General features: G+C 45.9%; 1 protein-coding gene across 1 annotated transcript in view; it reads right to left on the bottom strand.

Moving 5' to 3' along the window:
- Window positions 1–21,145, bottom strand: part of ACOXL (acyl-CoA oxidase like) — a 395,915-nt gene that overhangs the window by 261,770 nt on the left and 113,000 nt on the right. Inside the window, 1 exon segment of the mRNA XM_007470234.1 lies at window positions 11,887–11,921. Coding sequence (XP_007470296.1) covers window positions 11,887–11,921 — 35 coding nt within the window.

Genomic DNA, 21,145 nt, shown 5'->3' with positions numbered 1-21,145 from the left:
ATTGCCTCCTGCTGAACCAATCCACTGAAACAGCCTCACTCTACCGAGCACCTTTCGGTCCAAGAAGTCCACGGGTGACAACAGTCCTGACCACACCTGGGAACCGGCTTCAAGATATCAGCCAGTTAAACTGTGCGAGGTTACAGGTGTCAACTGTCTTCACTGAAGATGACTGAGTGAGCGAAACTAGGGAACTGGACACGCAAAACACAGCCTAATTCCATATGCAGAAGCCCTGAGACCGTATCCTAAAGCACCTGGACAGAGGACTGTCCACGTGGCCTCAGACTCGGTGGTCTCAGTGCAGAGGGGCCCGGGCTCTCCCCGACCTTAGCTCTCTTTACGTCATGTTTACTGAGGAATAACTCAATTACAGTGAAATGCACCCCTCCTAGGTGTTACAGTTCTACCAAAATTTGGAATATGTCTACCATGCCCCCCCAAAATCCCTCATGCCGCTTTCTCAACCCACCCCCAACCCTGGCAACCACGGACCTGTTTTCTTCCCTATGGCTCTCCCTTTTCCAGGATGTCATACAAATGGAATCATACAGCATGTGCTTCTGAGTCTGGCTTCTCTCACTCAGCATGATGCCTTTTTACAGCTGAGTATATTTCATCGTGCAGATGTGCCAGTGAAATGTGGGATGTGGAAGGCTGTTTATCCAACTTCCCAGGTGAAGGACAGTAAAGATTATTTTCCTTTTGGGGCTATCGTGAATAGAGCTGCTGTTGACATTTGCATACAAGTCTTGGTGTGGGTGAATGTTTTCATTTCTCTTGGGCCAGTACAATCTGGGAGTGGAGTCACTGGGTGGGGTACAGTAAGGTAATGGTTAAAATTACAAGAAACTCACATCCCTGGTGGCACAGTGGTTAAGAATCTGCCTGCCAGTGAAGGGAACATGGGTTCAAGCCCTGGTCCGGGAAGATCCCACATGCCGGGGAGCAACTAAGCCCGTGCGCCACAACTACTGAGCCTGCGCTCTAGAGCCCGTGAGCCACAACTACTGAGCCTGCGCTCTAGAGCCCATGAGCCACAATTACTGAAGCCTGCGCGCCTAGAGACCGTGCTCCGCAACAAGAGAAGCCACCGCAATGAGAAGTCCGTGCACGGCAACGAAGAGTAGCCCCCGCTCACTGCAACCAGAGAAAGTCCACGCGCAGCAACTAAGACCCAACACAGCCATCAATCAATCAAAATAAAATTACAAGACACTACTGAAGTGTTTTCCAAAGTGGCCACACCATTTTGCCTTCCCACCAGCAAAAGGGGTGAGAGCTCCGGTTACTCCATGTCCTAGAACCTTCCTATCAACAGTGCTTTCGAGTTTTGTGTTTTATTGCTGTGTTTCATTGGGGTTTTTTTTAAGCCACTCTGATCTGTGTGTAATGGTATGTCATTGTGGTCTTAATTTGCATTTCCTTAACGACTGATGATGTTGCATATCTCTTCATGGGCTGATGGGCCATCTGTAGCTCTTCTTTGGTCAAGTATCAGTTCAAGAATTTTTGCTCATTTATTCAATTGCTTTCCTGTCAAAGGGTTGTGAGAGTTCTACATGTATTCTGGATACAAGTCCTTTATCAGATAAGTGTTTTGAAATCATTTTCTTCTGGTTTGTTTTTTGTCTTTTAGTTTCTTAGCAGTGGTTTTTCAAAGAGCAGATGTTTTTAACTTTGATAAAATCCATTTTACCAACTTTTATAGTTTATGCTTTTTGTGTCTGAAGCAATCTTTGCCTGGCCCAAGGTCACAAAGATTTTCTGCGATGTTTTATTCTATAAAGTTTTCGGGATTTTTTTGCTTTTACTTTAGGCCCATGACCCATTTTTATTCATTGTTACACATGTTGCAAGGGATGGGTTGAGGCTTTGGGGTTTGATTATCCTTTCTCTGTTGGGTTTCCTTGGCACTTTTGTTGAAAATCAATTGATCATTTACATGTGGGTCTACTCGTAGACGCTATTCTGTTCCACTGACCTGTATATCTGTCTTTCACCAATACCATGCTATCCTGATTACTGTTGTTTTAGAGTGCACGTTCTGAAGTCAGGAGGTGTAAGTCTTCCAACTCTGCTCCTTTTCAAAACTGCTTTGGCTATTCTAGCTCTCTTGCCTTTACATATAAATTTTTGAATTATCTTGTCATTTTTTGAATTAGCTTATTATTATACAAAACATGTTTCTACATTTTCATTTGATTTGTATTGAATCTCTAGATCAATTTGAGTTGGGTGCCTTATCTTTTTGAAAGTAAAAGAGTGGCTACCTTTCAGAGATACTATAAAAGGAAGAACAACCAGTTCCTCCCAGACCCACCCATGCAGAATGGCTTTGCCAAATGGCCTTGGCTTGAAGGGCTGAGTTGTGGAGTTCACCTGTTCTTATGTGGAGGGGCACGTGTTGGGGGGAATAAGAAGGCAGTCTGCCTCTCCAACCTGCTACCTGAGACAGAAAGGAAAAGACACAAAAAGGAAAAGACCTGGAAATTAGCCCTGAGACCTACAACAGAAAGGAATACGGTTCCTGGACAAATTGTTGAAAAGGAGGGGACATCTAAGGGGCCACTGGAGGGTGAGTAGGAGTACACTAATGCAGAAGAGAGGAGGAAAGTTAAGTCTTCAAAGGAAAATGCCAGAGCAAGGGGTAAAGGAGGCAGGAAGCTCAGGGCTGCAAAATGGGAGGAGGCAGAGATTGGGCATGAGGTCTGGAAGCCCATGCTAAGGGTCAGAATGCTGTTCTCTATGTATGGAAGCCCATGGAAACTCCTGAGTGGGAGGGGCATGATCAGATCTGTGTTTGAGAAAGATCCCCTTGGTGGCAGGCAAAAGGTTTCCCTGGAGACCATCTTGTGGAGGTGGCAACAGGTATGTGATGAGCAGGTTTGACTGGGGAAATGGCCAGGATCCTGGACAAGAAGGTCCCTAGAAAACAAAGCCACCAACTTGTTACCAGACAAGAGATCAAAAGGGGATGGAGAAACAAAAAATGGGCAGAAGACCTAAATAGACATTTCTCCAAGAATACATACAGATGGCCAATAGGCACATGAAAAGATGATCAGCATCGCTGATTAGTAGAGAAATGCAAATCAAAACTACAATAAGGTTATCATCACCTCACAGCAGTCAGAATGGCCATCAATGAAAAGTCTACAAATAATAAATGCTGGAGAGGGTATGGAGAAAAGGGAACCCTCCTGCACTGTTGGTGGGAATGTAAATTGGTGCAGCCACTATGGAAAACAGTATGGAGGTTCCTCAAAAAACTAAAACTTACCATATGATCCAACAATCCCACTCCTGGGCATATACCCAGAAAAGACAAAATCTCTAATCTGAAAAGATACATGCACCCCAATGTTCATAGCAGCACTATTTACAATAGGCCAGACATGGAAGCAACCTACGACGTGTCCACTGACAGATGAATAGATAAAGAAGATGTGGTGTGTACACTCAATGGAATATTACTTAATCATAAAAAAGAATGAAATAATGCCATTTGCACCAACATGGATGGATCTAAACATTATCATACCAAATGAAATACATCAGACAGAGAAGGACAAATATCATATGCTATCACTTATATGTGGAATCCAAAAAACTGATACAAATGAACTTATTTACAAAACAGAAGCAGACTCACAGACATACAAAACAAATTTATGGTTACCAAAGGGCAAAGGGGGTGGGGGAGGGCAAAGGGGGTAGGAGTTTGGGATTAGCAGATACAAAATACTATATATAAAACAGATAAACAACAAGGAGCTACTGTATAGCACAGGGAACTATATTCAATGTCTCGGAATAACCTATAACGGAAAAGAATCTGAACAAGAATATATATATACTCTGGTGTACAGTCACTGTGCTGTACACAAGAAACGAACACAACATTGTAAATCAACCATACTTAAATTTTTAAACAGGGGTGGCGGAGGGGATGGAGAGGCACATCCACAGCCCCATGCCGAGCTCTGCTGTACAACCTCGGCCCCCAAGGTCCTCACTAAGAGGATCTAACTCAGACACCCTGTGAACCTTCATATTCTGCTCTTCGGAGGGCAAACTTTTGCATTAAGGTTATCTAAAAAACACAACCTTCCAAAAGATGGCTTTGCTTTTAAGATTATACCATTGGGGTTGAATAAATTTCTTGGCAACGCTGCGTATAAATCTGGTTGGAGCCTCATTGTGAAGTCTGAAAAAACAGACAGATGGAACAGTCGGCCAGAGAACCCCAGTGACAGAAACAACTACTCCCTGGAAGGGGAAAAAAGGCCAGAATGGCATCTTTGTTTATTTTTACAGACTTTGGAGAACAACAGTCTCCACCAGCTGTCTCCACAAGATCAAACCAGCTCCAAATGGGAGTCGCTAGGTGTTTGAAATCAACGTCCAACAGGCCTGATGGCCCTGTTCCTTGTCTTTTCTTCCCTTTGTATCTTAAGATGACAATTTCGTTTGCTCATTGATGCAGCCTGTCCATTCAATAAATATTCTGCTTCATCTAGGAACTTCAAACTCTGCTTCTAAATCTAAACCAGAACACAAAAGTACACGACCCCTTCACTTCCTGCTGGGCCCTCCTGGGCTCCTTCAGAAACCAATACCTGAAGGCAGTCTCAGAATGACCTAAAATCAGGGGGTCTGCCTTTTCGGTGTAAGGCCACACCCACCTTAGTCCAGCTCAGGGCTGATCAAGCTGTCAACTCGCCCACTTCCCTGGACTAATCACACGCAAGATCCCCCATTCTCCCTTCCCCTTGCCAACCCTCAGAGGACCTCAAAACCTTTTAGGGGATTGGTACCTGTAGCTCCAATATTAGGTTTAGAGCACAGGCCTGAACAGGGTACTGATTCTATCCAAGAAACTGACAGAAAGAAATCAGTTGTGAGAATGATTGACCTTTAGCCTTCATCTAAAAGTCAAAACTCTGTGGCTTTCCATTTAACTATAACAAGCCAAATGGAAACCTCCCTTCCTTCCTCATTTACTTTTTTAAACTGAAGTGTAGTTGATTTACAATGTCGTGTTAGTTTCTGGTGCACAGCAAAGTGATTCATGTGTGTGTGTGTGTGCGCGCCTGTGTGTGTATATATATATTCGTCTTCATATTCTTTTCCATTATGGTTTATCACAGGATATTGAATATAGCTCCCTCTGCTATACAGTAGGATCGTGTGTTTATCTGTTTTATATATAGTAGTTTGTATCTGCTAAGCCCAAACTCCTAATTTATTCCTCCCACACCCCCTTTTCCCTTTGGTAACCGCAAGTCTGTTCTTATGTCTGTGAGTCTGTTTCTGCTTTGTAAATAAGTTCATCTGTGTCATATTTTAGATTTCACACACAAGTGAAATATCATATGGTATTTGCCTTTCTCTGTCTGACTGACTTCACTTAGTACAATCGTCTCTAGGTCCATCCGTCCTTCCTCATTTATTAGGAAAGGACAACCGACAAAAACAAAAAACAGAGCAAAGTAATTCTGTTGGGGACCACTTTGCTGCTCTCACACCTTGCTTTCATGAGCCTTTCTTCGAAATATGGTCATAAGTGCCACATGCAAAAATTCCCCGCTGTTGTTGCGTGCGAGCTCTCCACCGTATCGGAGAATGAGAGCCGGAGCTGAGCCGATCCCTCCTGAGCCCGGTTCATCCTGGCCCAGGGGTTCCCACCAGGAGGGAGCAGGCTTCCTCGGGCTGCTGCCCTGTGACAGGCAGGAAGAACATCTAAACTCTCTTTCAATCTTGTAGAAAAAGAAAAAACAAAACACCCACACAGTGGGGAACAATTTCCCCGCTGGGCGGGTAGTGGGGCCTCTAGAGCTGTTACCTGCAAAGGGCACTTCTGGGGGTTACCCAGCTGTCACCACCGTGTGGATTCCACCCGAAAACCTCAAGCCAAACAGTGGGGAATGAACATCAAGAGACAATTTTCCACTCTGAAAAATGACTTGACTTTACAAAAATAAATTAAAATGCCATGACAATAAATGAAATGCGTGCAGGACTTGCTGTCAAACACATGGTCGGTCACGGTAGATGTTCTTCCTTGCTTGGTACATCTATATGTTTGGAATATGACTACATCATTCTCCACTTCCTGGCCCCTCAGCCCCCTATCCTACACCACGCCACACACACACACACACACACACACACACACACACACACACACACACATACACACAGAGGCATGCATGCACTCCTGTATCACACGCATAGGTCTGGAGTAACAGGTGTAGCAGGATTTAGAGGCTGAACCATCATGCGTGGGGCAGGAGTGGGGATGGCTGGGATGTGCACGTGTTAGTGAGGAGATGGGGGGTAGGGGTCGGGGCGGGGACTGGTCCTAACCCTGAGCACTGTTCACTGTAGTTCATTGTAACAAGGGAAATTTGGTAGCTGAGGCACCAACGCAGATGCACAAAAACAAAACCGGGCATCCTGTGAGCCGTAAGCTACTTTCTTGCCGCACAAGAGCTCTGCCCCACATGTCTGTAGCAGCCTGAGAGGTGCTGCCTGCTAGCAGCGTTATCGGATTTTATAGGACCCTTCGCCTCCTCCCACACTCATGTCCCTTAAGGCCACCGAGTCTGTCTCTCTTCATAGGTGAGCCCATCCTCCCAGTACTGGCCTCTTGGAACCACATTTGCCTCTTCGCTCCCCTTCATCTCACCCCCACCTACTGAAGGAGTCTGCTGGGGTTTCTCCACCACCTCGCTTGGCCCCAGCCCTGCTGTTATAACTCTGGAAACAGACCTGGTGATTAGAACCAAAAGTCCTGAACTGTGTTTCCACACAAGAAAGACCCAGGAAAACCTCAATCCCAGTAACTGGGCTCTGGGCAAATGTGACAAGGGAATTGGAAACCATTTCTCAATAGCAACCGTGAGCTTTTTTTTTGGTGGTACGCGGGCCTCTCACTGTTGTGGCCTCTCCCGTTGCGGAGCACAGGCTCCGGACACACAGGCTCAGCGGCCATGGCTCACAGGCACAGCCGCTCCGCGGTATGTGGGATCTTCCCGGACCGGGGCACGAACCCATGTCCCCTGCATCAGCAGGTGGACTCTCAACCACTGCGCCACCAGGGAAGCCCAGCCATGAGCTTTTGAAGTGACCAAGAACTATATAGACACAGATACAACCCCATTTAAAAAGTAATCAACAGGAAAATAGTACAGCAGCTCCTCAAAAGTCTACAAATAAAATTACCATATGATCCACCAATTCCACCCAAAAGAATTGAAGGCAAAGTTTCAAAGCGATATTTGTATGCCCGTGTTCACAGCAGCATTATTAACAATAACCAAAAGACAGAAACAACCCAAATGTCCATCAACAGGTGAATGGATAAAGAAAAAGTTATGTATGGAATGGAACAGTATACAGCCTTTAAAAATGAAGGGAATTCTGACACATGCTACATGAATGAACCCTGAGGACATTCTGCTAAGTGAAATAAGCCAGCCACAGAAGGACAAATACCATATGATTCCACTTCTATGAGGTTCCTCGAGTCATCAAATTCAGAGACAGAAAGTAGAATGGTGGTTGCCAGGGGCTTGGGATGGTGATGTCAGTGTTCAGCGGGTGCAGACTTTCAGTCTGGGAGGATGAAAAAGTTCTGGAGATGGATGGTGATGATGTCTCCACAACAATGTGAATGTGCTTAATGCCACGGAGCTGTACACCCCCTAATCCTTTTTAAGGGTTAAAATGGTAAACTTTATTTTTTAGATCACGTTTAATCTAAAAAAAAATGACACAAATGAACTCATTTACAAAACAGAAATAGACTCACAAACATAGAAAACAAACTTATGGTTACCAAAAAGGGGGGGGGGGCATGAATTAGGAGTTTGGGATTAACATATACACACTACAATATATAAAACAGGAAAAGAAGGTCCTACTGTGTAGCACAGGGAACCATACTCACTATCTTGTAATAACCTATAATGGAAAAGAACCTGAAAATAAATATATATGTATATGTATCGATATAACTGAGTCAATTTGCTGTACACTTGAAACTAATACAACAATGTAAATTAAGTATATGCCAACAAATAAATAAATAAATAATATGGTAAATTTTTGTTAGGTATAATTTACCAAAAAAAAGCAATCGACAAAAGGATGGAAGTTTCAGTTAATCTAAATAAGCTAGTAGGATTTTTAAAGAGGGGACACAACCAGAAACCCACCCCCTTCATCTTTCTCCTCCTATGTGAGGACAGAGGTGTGTGACAGGGCCAGGCAGCAGGAGGGACAGAAGAGGCACCACCAGGCAACACGGTGACCTGCAGGTGTCTGAGTGGAAAGGCCGATTCCTCCTGTGCCCGCTGACCCCGGAGACAGGACAAAGGCCATGGGGCAAGGGGCAGGTGGTGTGGCCCTGACCTGCAAGTGTCTCCTCAGTGACACCGTATCAAGTGTCACCCATTCCTGCAGACTGGAGGATTCTTCCTCACCACACTTGATGGCTGCTGTTGTGCTTCCTGGAATTTTTAACTCAGAATCCCCTGTTTCAGAAATAATTTTTGCAAAACACAACCTCTGGGGACTTCCCTGGCGGTCCAGTGGTTAAGACTTCACCTTCCAATGCAGGGGGTGCGGGTTCGATCCCTGGTCAGGGAGCTAAGGTCCCACATGCCTCGGGGCCAAAAAACCAAAAACATAAAACAGAAGCAATATTGCAACAAAGTCAATAAAGACTTTAACAAATGGTCCACATCAAAAAAAGAAAAAAATCTTAAAAAAAAAAAAAAAGCAAAAATAACATAACCTCTGATAAGGCCTCCGTTATTTTAAGATGTTGGTACCTGGACAGGTCAAACGCTCCTCACAACCTCCCCCTACCTTGGCTTGCGTCAATCGGATGTGGAAATTGGACAGTTACACTTTGTTTGAGGCCCAGCCAAGCCAAAAAAGAAAAACAAAGTCTCCGGGTCATCCCTGAGTTACAGCAATCACTTTCTAATCATTCTCTCCGCTCCTAAAGACTTCAGGCTCCTGGCAGGGGCACGTGGATGCTGTGAGCAGCCTCTTGTGAAGACGGGCTTCGCTGGGCCACCGCTCGCTCCGGGGGCCCCAGCCGCTGAGGCATATGGTGAAGGCACTGGGCACTGGCAGAGGAAGCTCAGTAGATGCCTTCGCTTTCCACCTCCCCCACCTCACTACTTCCCTTTGTAACTTATTTAGATTTGTCGTCGCTTTTTGCTGCATTTATGCAAATATCCATGACTCCCTGCTCTGAACCTGACAGCCCAGAGCTAAGACAGGAGACAGGACAGCCTGGAGGCAAACTTCCCTGGAAACACAGCCCAGGGGCAGCTCCCTTTGCCAGGACGTCCCCGTGAGAGCACAGCAGTGGCCTGGCCAGGAGTGCGGGGTTAGGCTCCTTGGATGGAGCCTGGGCCCAGAAGGCAGATGCTCGCGTAGACAGACAACTGCTAGCCTTTCTGCTTGCCTGCCATCCAGCCTGGGCAGGGCCTTTGTTTTGAGGAGTAGATTCTAAGTTTAGGGTTGCGACTGAACTCCTAGGGCTACAGAAGGAAGGCTGGGGCAGCCAGGATCCCCCCCACCCCTCCACAGCCTCCCCATACGCTGCCTCTCGTCCAAATACATGTCAAATAGTCATTGAAAGGCTATGTGTTCTCAGGGACCTGTATTCTCAGCCTGCCCAGACATCCCCCTGAGCCAACTGGACCTGCGTCCCACTCTCGCACTTCAGTGGAATGAGGATGGTTTAAGGGCCGCTGCCTCTAAGAAGCCTCCTTTGATTGGTTGACCCCCTCCTATGAGAACTGCATCTGTCCTGTCTTCTTCATACATACCCCTTGTGCACCCCCAACTAGTGAGTGCCTTGCAGCAAGGACAGTCTTAAATTTCTTTTCACAAGTGCTCTAAATAAATACTCCAACATTCAGCTGGGCTCTATGACAGAGTGCATTTCCAAATATGGCCAAACAAAGCTCTGCCACCTCTCATGTTCTTGTTACAATGTGACCAACACTCCTTCGGCTGAGGGGCGGGGGGCGGGGGGCGGCTGTCCCTCCCTCTGAACACAAGTGGGGGCTTGCGACTGTGCCAACCAATAGAACAAGGTGGAAGTGATGCTCTGTGAGGCTGGGCCACAGAACGGAGACAGCTTCCATGTGGTTCTCTCTTTCCAGGACACTCACTCAGAGAAAGCCAACCACCATGCTGTGAGGAAGCTCAAAACAGCCCATGTGGAGAGGAACAGAGACTCTGCACCCCCAGCCACAAGCCAGCCTCACCCGCCGGACACAAGAGCAAGTGAGCCTTCAGACGACTCGCTCCCCAGCCCAGCACAGGCTCCAGACCCCGTGAAGCAGAGACAAGCCATCTTCACTGCCCTTTCCAGACCCCTGACCCACACACTGCACGAGCACGATAAATGGTCGTCCAGTGACAGTAGGCAGGTGGGAACTGGGGCAGAATCCATAAATGTGGCCACAGGATGAGCAGCTCCAAAGCTCTGCCCTCTCTAAAATCGACGTTCATTTACCGCCCGAACATCCTTCTTTCCCTTCATCACAACAGAGCTCCTGTCCTTAGCTCCCGTAGGGCCATGGCTCAGGGTGCCTACCTTGCTACTCAGCCTCGTAAACCTCTGTCTACCAGCCACATTTCCTCAGTGAGGCGGCTGCTCTGGGGAAAGAGGAACAAAGGGGAATGTTGTTTACAACCCAAGCCAAGTGCTTTCTTCCATGGAGCACCCACCACCTCCATGGGGATGTGACAGGGAAGAACAAATCTGACCCCAACTGAATCTGTTTCTTTTACTTTAAACTTTTTGTATTCTATTGCTCTTGCTACAAGTTAATCACTAAAAGAATGTTGCCTATAGCCTGGAATATACAGGGTAGCCCATTCTCAAGGCCCTGACCTTTAAAGGTATAACACTTTCCCATTCACATAGAGATAAAAAGTTGCAGAACAGAGAATAACATTTGTCTTGTTGGAGGCTTATAGGAACATTGTGCCCTGACCAACAGGACAGCTGCAAGAACAAAGATTCCAGCATCAAGAAGGCTGCAACAACCAGCCACACCCCCTCCCCTTTTAGTATAAAAGAAGCCTGAATGGATCTTTGGGACACTAGTCCATCTTCACAGTCTGCTGGCTTTCTGAATAAAGCCGCTAAGGCAAGCCCTCGTGTGGCTTTCTGGCCTCGTTTCTCATGCACGACATCCCTGTTTCCACTTCTCACCCTTGGACAGAGTCCACTCCCAGAAATCACGTCGGGTCCCTGCCCTAGAGCATTACATTTTTGACTTTAAAAGAAATGGGCGGGGCTTCCCTGTAGGCGCAGTGGTTAAGAATCCACCTGCCAATGCAGGGGACACGGGTTCGAGCCCTGGTCTGGGAAGATCCCACATGCCGCAGGGCAACTAAGCCCGTGCGCCACAACTACTGAGCCTGTGTGCCACAACTACTGAAGTCCATGCACCTAGAGCCCGTGCTCCACAACAAGAGAAGCCACCGCGATGAGCAGCCCATGCACCGCAAACAAGCGTAGCCCCCGCTCGCCGCAACTAGAGAAAGCCCGCGTGCAGCAGTGAAGACCCAACGCAGCCAAAAATAAATAAATTAAATAGATAAATTAAAAAAAAAAAGAAATGGGCTATCTACCACAACTTTTACGTAAAAATCTTATTCCTCCAAAGAGTGATTAACTCTCACCAATCAAGCAACTAGAACCATTTCATCTAATTGCTATCACACTGACATCACAGATAGAGCAGCCACCAAAATTAAGCTCAAAAACTTGTAGACTCGAGCAAACCAAAATCTATAAATCAGTAAGGATACTCCTTAAAAGAAAAAATGTAACTTTACCTGTGGCTATAGCGAATGGCTATCGTCAACCCAAGCTGCAATTAAAAAGAGAGGAATACATATTAAATAGTATCAAGCATACGCTGCATTCACAAGAAAACTGATTTAACACGTGCCAATTTTTTAAAACATTTCTTAAAACACCTTCCTGCTAATGCTTCCTAAATAACACTTTTTTTAAAAAAAATAACATGTTTTAATGATTGATCTTTAGTTTCAACTTAACTCTTAAAGGATAATGGTATTTTGAAAGGGTCTTAAACAGGGTACCATATTCCATCGTGGATTAGACAGAAGGTGCCTCTCATCAGGAAAGACTTCCAAAACAGGGCTCTTTTTTGCCTTTTTAAAAATGCTTTAATGTTTATTTTTTATTAAGGTGTAACTGACAAATAAAAGGGTATCTATTTAAAGTGATGACATATACATTGCAAAATGGTTAACACACATTAGCACATTAATTAACACATTCATCGCCTCACAGAGTTACCTTTTATTTCTTTTTTTGGTGAGAACACTTAAGATCTGCTCTCTTAGCCACTTTCAACTATGCAATACAGCGTTGTTAACTACAGTCGCCATGCTGTACATTAGACCCTCAGAACTTACTCTTCTTAGCCCTGGAAGTTTTTACTCTTTGACCAACATCTCCCCACTTACCCCCACCCTGCAGCCCCTGGCAACCACCATTCTACTCAGTTTCCATGAGCAAAACAGGGCTCTTTCAGCTCTGAGACAAAGCCGTGAAAAGATGGGACTGCAGAGCGGATCTGATTCTGAGGTTTGCATTAGGAGAGCATGGCCACGCCCAGGTCCTGGGAGCGACCCTCTCACTACCTCCACCCCAGGGGGACTGACCACTTGGGCCAGAGCCTCCCTGAGGGGATCAGCACAGACTTCACCCTGATCCTGTCAGCTCAAGGCCAGCAAGGCAGCTCCGAGGACTGCAAGGAAATCGCACCTGTGATATACACGTGACATCAAGAGAAAGTGTACAGGACTGCCGGGCCCGGCCACAAGCAGAGCCCGAGGTGACACTGCAATTTCCTCCTTACCCTGTAGGGGTGTCAGGGAAACCTCTCAAGCACAACTAGGGGTCGGACCATTTGGCCTGGGCCTTGGCTGGTTAACGCAAGGCCAGTGGTGGACTACATGAGAGCCACGTTCAACTGCTAACCATGTGGGTGTCAGCAAGTGATTTAACCTCTCAGAGCCTCAGTGTTCACAACTGTAAAATGGGCAAAGTAATTATGTTCTCACCAGATTAACATAAGGATGAAACAATTTTTCTATGTGTTTGTATCTGTGTGTATGCCCACGTGTGTACATACTGCCTGATGGATAGGAAAAAAACTCTATAAATAATCACTACCACTATTTATAGGCGACACCCCTCGATGAAAACGTCACACTCCAAAATTTAATTTTTAATTGTTTTTAAGTTTAATTTTTGCAACGTTGCCAGTATTTCATCATGTAAAACACAGTGGTCAGCCCTAATCATGCCTATGTAAGTCTCACTAACCCACTTGTGGCTGAATTGTGGCATGACTAGTTTAAGAATCTCAACTGCAGTTAAAAACCGAAGCATCATCTATAATATCATTTCTGGGCCAAAAGTCCACCTAAGCAGCACCTTAACACCCCCAAACACGTCACTGCCCATTCCCTTGATGTCAGCTCCCATAGAAGTGGGGGTGGGGAGGTGACTTTTGTGGCACCCTCCTGGGTGCTGCTAGATGACAGGAGGGTCCCTGGGGTAGTGGGAGGGTCGATGGGGTAAGCAAAGGCCAAGGGGAGGAAGAGTTAGGAGAAGTCTTTGTGATAAGGAAGCCCAATTCTTCTAACCAGCTCAGGATACTGCAGAATCCCCCAGCTAGTGTGAGAATAGCTCCAGAATCATTCCGCTGGGTGTCACCACTACATGCACCTGAAGTATGGAATCAGCGATGGCGAGATGAGGCTTCATTTTACCGAAAGCATACCTAAAAGTGAAGGCATGAAGTAGGTAACAGGTTGATTTCGTATCCCCCTCGCCTGAATGTATTCAATTATCTATTTCAGCTCAGCCAGGAGTACATTTTCTCTGAGCCTTCAGCAAACAGAAGAGGAAGATGCCTCAGGGACCATCAAGAATTTAAAGAAAAAGGAGGAAATGATTGGGGGAATGAAATAAAAGTAGAAACTGCAGCCTAAAAAGGTCAGAATGAGCAATTTACCAATTTCACAGGCTAGGTAACTTCACATTTCCTGGGGTTAAAAAGTTCTGGCTTACAGTTAGGCTAATTATAAGATAAGTTTACTGCCTGAATATTTTGATAAGCTTTGGAGCACTGTTTAACTGGTGCCTTTCCACAGTTGAAAGATAAGCCCTTGCTGGAGTAGGGAGAGGAAATGGGTCTGGGGAAGGACAAGAATAAGAAAAAATAAAGCAGAAAAAGTTGTTACATGGCAGCTGTGCTGGTTAAAAGGGGCTGGGAGATAAATCCTTCACAGAAGCAAATTTGAATTAAGCATTTTTATTAGTCTTTTCTTGGCTTCTGAATCAAATATGTTTTACAGTCATTTTTAAAAGGCCACCTTTGTTAAAGAAGAGAGTGTGAACCTTGGGATGGTACAGACCAGCCACAGAATCCCGCAGGTCTCCAGAGATGTGCTAGGGAACAGGATGATTGGCATCTGTACAAAGACCCCAGAGCTACGTGGGGACACGTCACTGTACAGTCCTTCTGGAAATCTGGCTTAAATGCCACATAGAATGCACTGGATCTGATTAGGCAGCCCCGAGAAGGTAATGGAACAGCGTAGAAAGTTATTGTGGGTCTCGCCATGAAACCCCACATTGGAACAGGCAAACGAGGCCAGTGAGCTGTGTGGGGAGCCTCCTTATCGTTCCTCCTCCTGCATCCTACATATTATCTGACCCTAGAGAAGGCAGGGGAGGCAGAGACTTCTCTGAGGTTTCTACCCCATAGCAAATGCCACATCAAGGTAACTGGGCCATCTGTTGAGAGATGGGCCAGAGATGCTTTTCTCCCTCGGCCCTAGGGACATGCAACAGCCAGCCAGGCCTCTGTGAGCCCTCACCCTGCGAAGAGGCATCAGCGTCTCAGAAATTCTTCGAGCAAGTCTCACCACTGCCTGTGTGTGCACACACAGGCACATGTGCACACATTCACACCCGACTCACTCGTATGTGTGTGCACAGAGGCACACACGTGCACACTCGTGTGTGCGTGCACACACACAGAGGCGCATCCACACACATGTATGCATGCACAGGTATGTGTGCATTCCTATTCGTGCATGCACGTGCACATATAAATAAGCATGTGTTCCTGGGTGCACACGTGCACGCACATACTTATACAATACTCGCATGCACCAGCACATGTGCACATATACATACGGATACACATTCCTACAGCCATGTGTATATGCATTCACCCATGTGCAGAGAGACACTTTGGCATTTGGAGAGGCCCTTAGAGCCTCTGAGACAAAGGGGGGCCTCAGACAATTGACCCTTTTGTTGCTGGTCTCAGCAGGGGCCCTGGGGAGAGAGAGGAGGGAGGCCCGGGGGGTTGGCCCCCTGACCCCGGCCCAGCCCCGGCTGAGGCCCAGGGACACAGAGGTCAGCGGAGTTTTGTGCAGCCACCCTCCACCGAGAACACCCCCCGGGACATACTGTAAGTACTGCCAGACAGCACTTAACCAGCTCCCATTCGGAGTACTTCTTTTGAGATTCCCACAATTTGTTAATAACAAAATTCAATCATCTTTTAATGGCCAGGAAAGAGTAATTTAACTTTTTTTTTTTTTTCCTTCAAAATCTCCACCAACTACAAAAAACCTTTTTCCTGCTGCTTCGGCCTGAAAATGCTCCTTTTTTGGAACAGCTGACCGAGGCAGCTGTTTCGTATCAAGTCTAGGGGTTTTCTATATGACCCAGGGAGCTCAGACAACTGGCAGGCCTTCCTGCATTAAAGGGTAATCTGAGAATAATTTGCCATAAAACACCCAGAAGTGGGCCAGCTGTAGCCGGATACACCCTATAAAGCACCACGTGGACTGTGCAGACCTTGTAAAAGAATCATAATTTTAGAAAACACATTTTTAAAATCCATCTTTTGAAAAAACTTTAAAGAAGTGGCTGGCACTCTCTTAGAAGGCAGTAGGGAACATCCTTACAGGTGCACGGACTGTCACCAAGCGCCTCTTCCCTGGCCCAAGGGTCCCTGTATTGCTGGGAATCTTCGTGTTTACGATGTGCTGTCACACACACAAGGCTGCCAGCGGCAGGTGAGGAGGAAAAGTCCAGTAAGTACCAGCCTCCAAGTCATCCAGCTGGTGATGGCTGGAGCACCCAAGTGTGAGTCCAGAACTTTCTAGACCAGGGGTGCTTTGCTGGCCGGGGCTGTGACCAGAAGCCATGCCCCTTCACGTGGTCAGCCACCAACCAGCCACAGCCCTGGCACCAGTGCTCCCCATTCCTCAAAAAAAAAGCTGGACATCAGGGGTTTTATTATGAAAACTCCCATGTTTGAAACTCATTTGACTATTTTTCAAGAACTACGGGAGCCAAACAAAACATGTCAGTGGAATCTGGCCAGGGGGCCACGGGTCTGCAACCTCGCTTTACACCTTTCCATGATGCCAAGGCTCTCCTCGGGTTTTCCAAGCTTCCAATCTTGAATTAATGAGTTTGTGACAAATTTGGGGAAAGCCTTCCTGTTAGGCGTGACTCTTCCCTCCCTTTCCTATACTTCAGTGGTGACTCTTTTATAGTTTTTTTTTAATTAATTTCAAGGGTCCAAAGATTTATAACATCACAAAATAAACTCACAGAGAAAGGTTGTTGTTTATTTTCCTCCTGTATTTTTAAAATGATTTCCTCCCCTTTTCTGGGAAAATACGGGAAAGGAGCGTGAAGGGAAGAAGAAGGGCCATGGCGTGGACAGAATCCCACACAAACAGAGCCACAGTGTGTGGTCCAAGGATGGGAGGCAGGCAGAAAGGGATCCACCGAACGCATCCTGTTAACCCCTTCTCCGGCTCTCCTTCCAACACCGTTCTCTCCTCCTAACAGCCAGGGCCCCCGTGCTCCCCGCAAGCAGCACCTTTCAGAGCTGGTCTTCCTGCAGGTAACACCCCTTCCTCCGTGCATGACTCTGAAACCCTGCCACACATGCCACGACCCACTAGTCCTCAGCAGTGGACGTCCGTCTAGGGCTGTCTTAGGCACTCACTACTTCCTCTGAAAAATGAACTACGCTGGACCAGCCGATGCTTACGGTCAGTCACAATGAGCTTCGTGGTCCAGTCTCCCACTTTTTCTTGCCTGTTTCCTCATGTTACCTATTTCATGGGGTTGTTTTAGGCAGATTAACTTAGACTTCTGGGATGAGGCCCTGATCCAGACCTACTGAATCAGAAACTCTGGTGGGGGAGTGGAGTGCAGGGCAGGTAGCCAGTCCTCCGGGGGTCAAGTTTAGGAAGCACTGAAAGAGATGATGTATGGAAAGAACTTAGCAAAAGGCTTGGCACACGTGAATTCTCAGTAACTGTGACGACGACGATGATGATGATGTTATAGTTCATAATAAAACTATTTTCATTTTATGTCCTCTTAATGTCATGTCAATGTCCCACACTCAACTTCAGGGATTATCATCGCTGTGAGCTCAGCCAGCTAGTAAGCCTGGGGTGATGTTTGGGGAGATGAGGCTCACAGGTGATTACCCACTCAGCAGGGAGAGGTGTCCCCACCCAGCTGAGATCCACTGTGTGCTGTCCACAAACAAGTACAGGGCCGGCTTCCTGGAGGCCAAGGGCAAGTCTCAACAGGGTGCAGACCTGCCCTCCTTCCACTGCGCTTCTCTCTCTCATTCCCATCAAAAGAGGGAGGAGGGCTTCCCCGGTGGCGCAGTGGTTGGAAGTCCACCTGCCGATGCACGGGACACGGGTTCGTGCCCCGGTCCGGGAAGATCCCACATGCCGCGGAGTGGCTGGGCCCGTGAGCCATGGCCGCTGAGCCTGCGCGTCCGGAGCCTGTGCTCCGCAACGGGAGAGGCCACAGCAGGGAGAGGCCCGCGTACCGCAAAAAAAAAAAAAAGAGGGAGGAGACGGCAAGAAAGGCAGGAAGAAGAAACAACAACAACAACATATTTCTCATTATTGAGTTTATTTCCTGATGTTATCCTTCCTTGGACCCTTAAAATTAAATTAAAAAAAAAAACTGAAAAAGCTAAAGAAAAAGTCACACAAGTTTAGGAAAAGAAGGGCATGTGCATAACGTGTAAACTCTTTCCAGATTTGTCAGAAACCTAGTAATTCAAATCTGAAACTTTCAGAACTGATGTAAAACTTGCTAAATCAATGGAAATTAACATTGAACAAACACTGAAACCTAGGTGGTGGTTGTTTAACCAACCTAAGAAAACAAGTTGTTTTCAAGTCTCTAAGCCCCGAGTAACTGAAAAGGTAAGACCGGTGATGCTGCTGTCCCTCCCCACCGTTCCTGGGAGCCTGAGCCGGGCACCATCTTTTTGGAGTAAAAGTTAAACAGCTCTGCTTGGAAAGCTTGGAGATGAGTTTTCACAAGGACTTGCTTTGTCCCCCAATTCACACAAATTAAAAACATCTGTGAGTCTTGAGTTGCTGCCCGTTCCCCCCATCCCCCGCAACAGCACCTGGGCCCCCTTTTGCCAGGCATCCTCCAGGGACCAAGCCCCATGAGCCATGGGTCAAGGGACCACCCCCTGCCCTGCTCTCAACCTCAGTACCATCCTCTGCAGAGAAACAAGAGTAACTGCAGCCCCTCCCCAGGAGACAGGGGGCTGGACACTCTCAGGGCCTCGCAGTGGTGAGGACTCCAGGAGGCCAGCTATCATCCTTGTCATTGTCATTCAGTGGCCATGGTCTGTCCACCTGTGTCACAGCAGAGTGAACACATGGGCGTACATCAGGTCCCGGTTACTCATCTTTGTGTGGCTGGTACCCAGAGCTGGATAAACAGGGCTGCCAGAGAGCTTCATGAACCACTGAATTCACTCCAGGGAGAATTCAGCTTGTATTCACTGAATTCACTTACAGCTTGTAAGTGTCAGAGGAGCTGACCATGTTTTTTTAAGTTTTAGGTTTCCAACAAAATAACAGTAGATTTTAGTTTCTTGGCTTCTCTTGATATGAATGGTTGGGTATTCGATAATATGAAGAAACCACACACTCTTTTTGTAGAAAACCTAATTTGCACCGGCGTGACGATGGACATGGATTCTGTGTGCTGCCTACATCACAGAACAACTAACCCAGAAAACTCTGGAACTTTCAGTGGCAAATACTACTTAAGTGAAAGCTTGATTGTAAGTCAGAGTCGGCTGAGGGAGAAGGAAGAGGCTGAAGAGAAGAAAAGGAAATGTACGCGGACTGAAGGGGACAAATGGGTGACACCCTCACATGCAGTCAATAACAAGAGTATTTTAGGGCATTTCTATGGTGGATTTTGGCCTGTTAAATACAAGAAAATGAAAGGCCGTTCACAGCCTGTCACTGTAGCTTAGCGACCCCAAAACCGCTCGTTGACCCACTCTGACCCCCAGATCCTCATTGGAGTCAAGAGTAAAACGCCCAGGAAAGGAAATCCCTTTTTAACTAAGACACAAGAATACTTTTAAAGAACCTGTTTCAAAGAAAGAATAACAGTTTTCTTCCTTCTAGCTCTTACCTACTTTCTCCTCTAATCAAATTCCTACCAGAAAGAAATTCACAAAAACATAAACAGACAAACAAAAATCCTTCCTCCCAAGTATATGGGACATGGGCTAAAATGAGGCCCTCCAGAAAACATGACAGCAGCTGTTAAAAAGAGCGCAGTAAAAAGAATTTTAAAAAGAATTTTAAAAAGGAGTGCAATATATCCACTGTTGAAAAAGAGACAATATATTTTTAAGTAAACTCTTAATTATGAGATAATTGTATTAATAGATTCACATGCAGGTATCTGAAATTATATAGAGAAATAATGGAGAGAAGCCCCATGTAACCTTTGCCCAGTTTCCTCTAAGATGTCATGCCCAGTGACATCTTGCAAAATTATCATGCAACATCAGTGAGGGTATTGACATCAATAGTCCAGCTACAGAACGTTTCTGTCACCTTGTGGTGCCCTTTTATAAATGCCACACTTTCCCCCCACACTTATCCCTGTTTAGCCCCTGGCAACCATCAGTCTGTTCTCCAGTCCTGTAATTTTGCCTTTTCTAGAATGTAATATAAATGGAAGCCTACAGTATGTAACCTTTGGGGATTAGAGCTTTTCATTCAGCATCATTCTCTGGAGATTGACCCAGTTGGCTGCATGTACCAATAGTTCATTCCTTTTCATTGCTTAGCAGTATTCCATGGCATACTGGAACACCACAGCCAAGTAATCTGTTAAAGGACATCTGGGCTATTTGCAGTTTAGGACTATTATACGTAAATCTGCTATGAACATTCATGTGCAGGTATCTGCATGAACATAAGTTTTCATTTCTCTGGGATAAATGCCCAGGAGTGCCACTGCTGGGTCATACGGTAGTTCCATGTTCAATTTTATAGGAAACTGCCAAACCGATTTCCAAAGTGATTGTACTGTTTTACAATCCCACCAGAAATGTATGAATGATACTGTTTCTCTGCATCCTCACTAGCTTCTGGTGTTATCACTTTTTTTTTAAATTTGTGCCATTCTGATAGGTATTATTCTGATAGCCATTGTGGTTTTAATTTACATTTTCCTAAGTGTTTAATGATGTTGAACATCTTTTCATGTGCTTATCTGCCAACGGTAGATTCTCCTCAGTGAAATGTTTGCCCATTTTCTATTTGGATTGGTTGTTTTTTCGCTGTTGAGTTGTGAGAACTCTTTCTATAGTCTATATACTAGTCCTTTGTCAGATATGTGGTTTACAAATATTTTCTCCCAGTCTGTAGCCTGTCCTTTCATCTGTGTAACAAGGTCTTTACAGAGCAAAAGTTATTTGTTTTGATGAAGTCCAACTTATCAAGTCTTTCTTTAAGGGATATGCCTTGGTGTCTACTCTAGTGAGGTGGATGGACCTAGAGTCTGTCACACAGATTGAAGTAAGTCAGAAAGAGAAAAACAAATACCGTATATTAATGCATATATATGTAATTTTAAAAAAATGGTACTGATGAGCCTAGTGGCAGGGCAGCAATAAAGACGCAGACATAGAGAATGAACTTGAGGACACAG

The sequence above is a fragment of the Lipotes vexillifer genome, unplaced genomic scaffold, assembly GCF_000442215.2.
Source record: "Lipotes vexillifer unplaced genomic scaffold, Lipotes_vexillifer_v1.1 scaffold1139, whole genome shotgun sequence".
NCBI classification, from domain to species: Eukaryota; Metazoa; Chordata; class Mammalia; order Artiodactyla; family Lipotidae; genus Lipotes; species Lipotes vexillifer.
The sequence above is the reverse complement of the archived record's forward strand: the minus strand, read 5'-3'. Positions and strand labels throughout refer to the sequence as shown.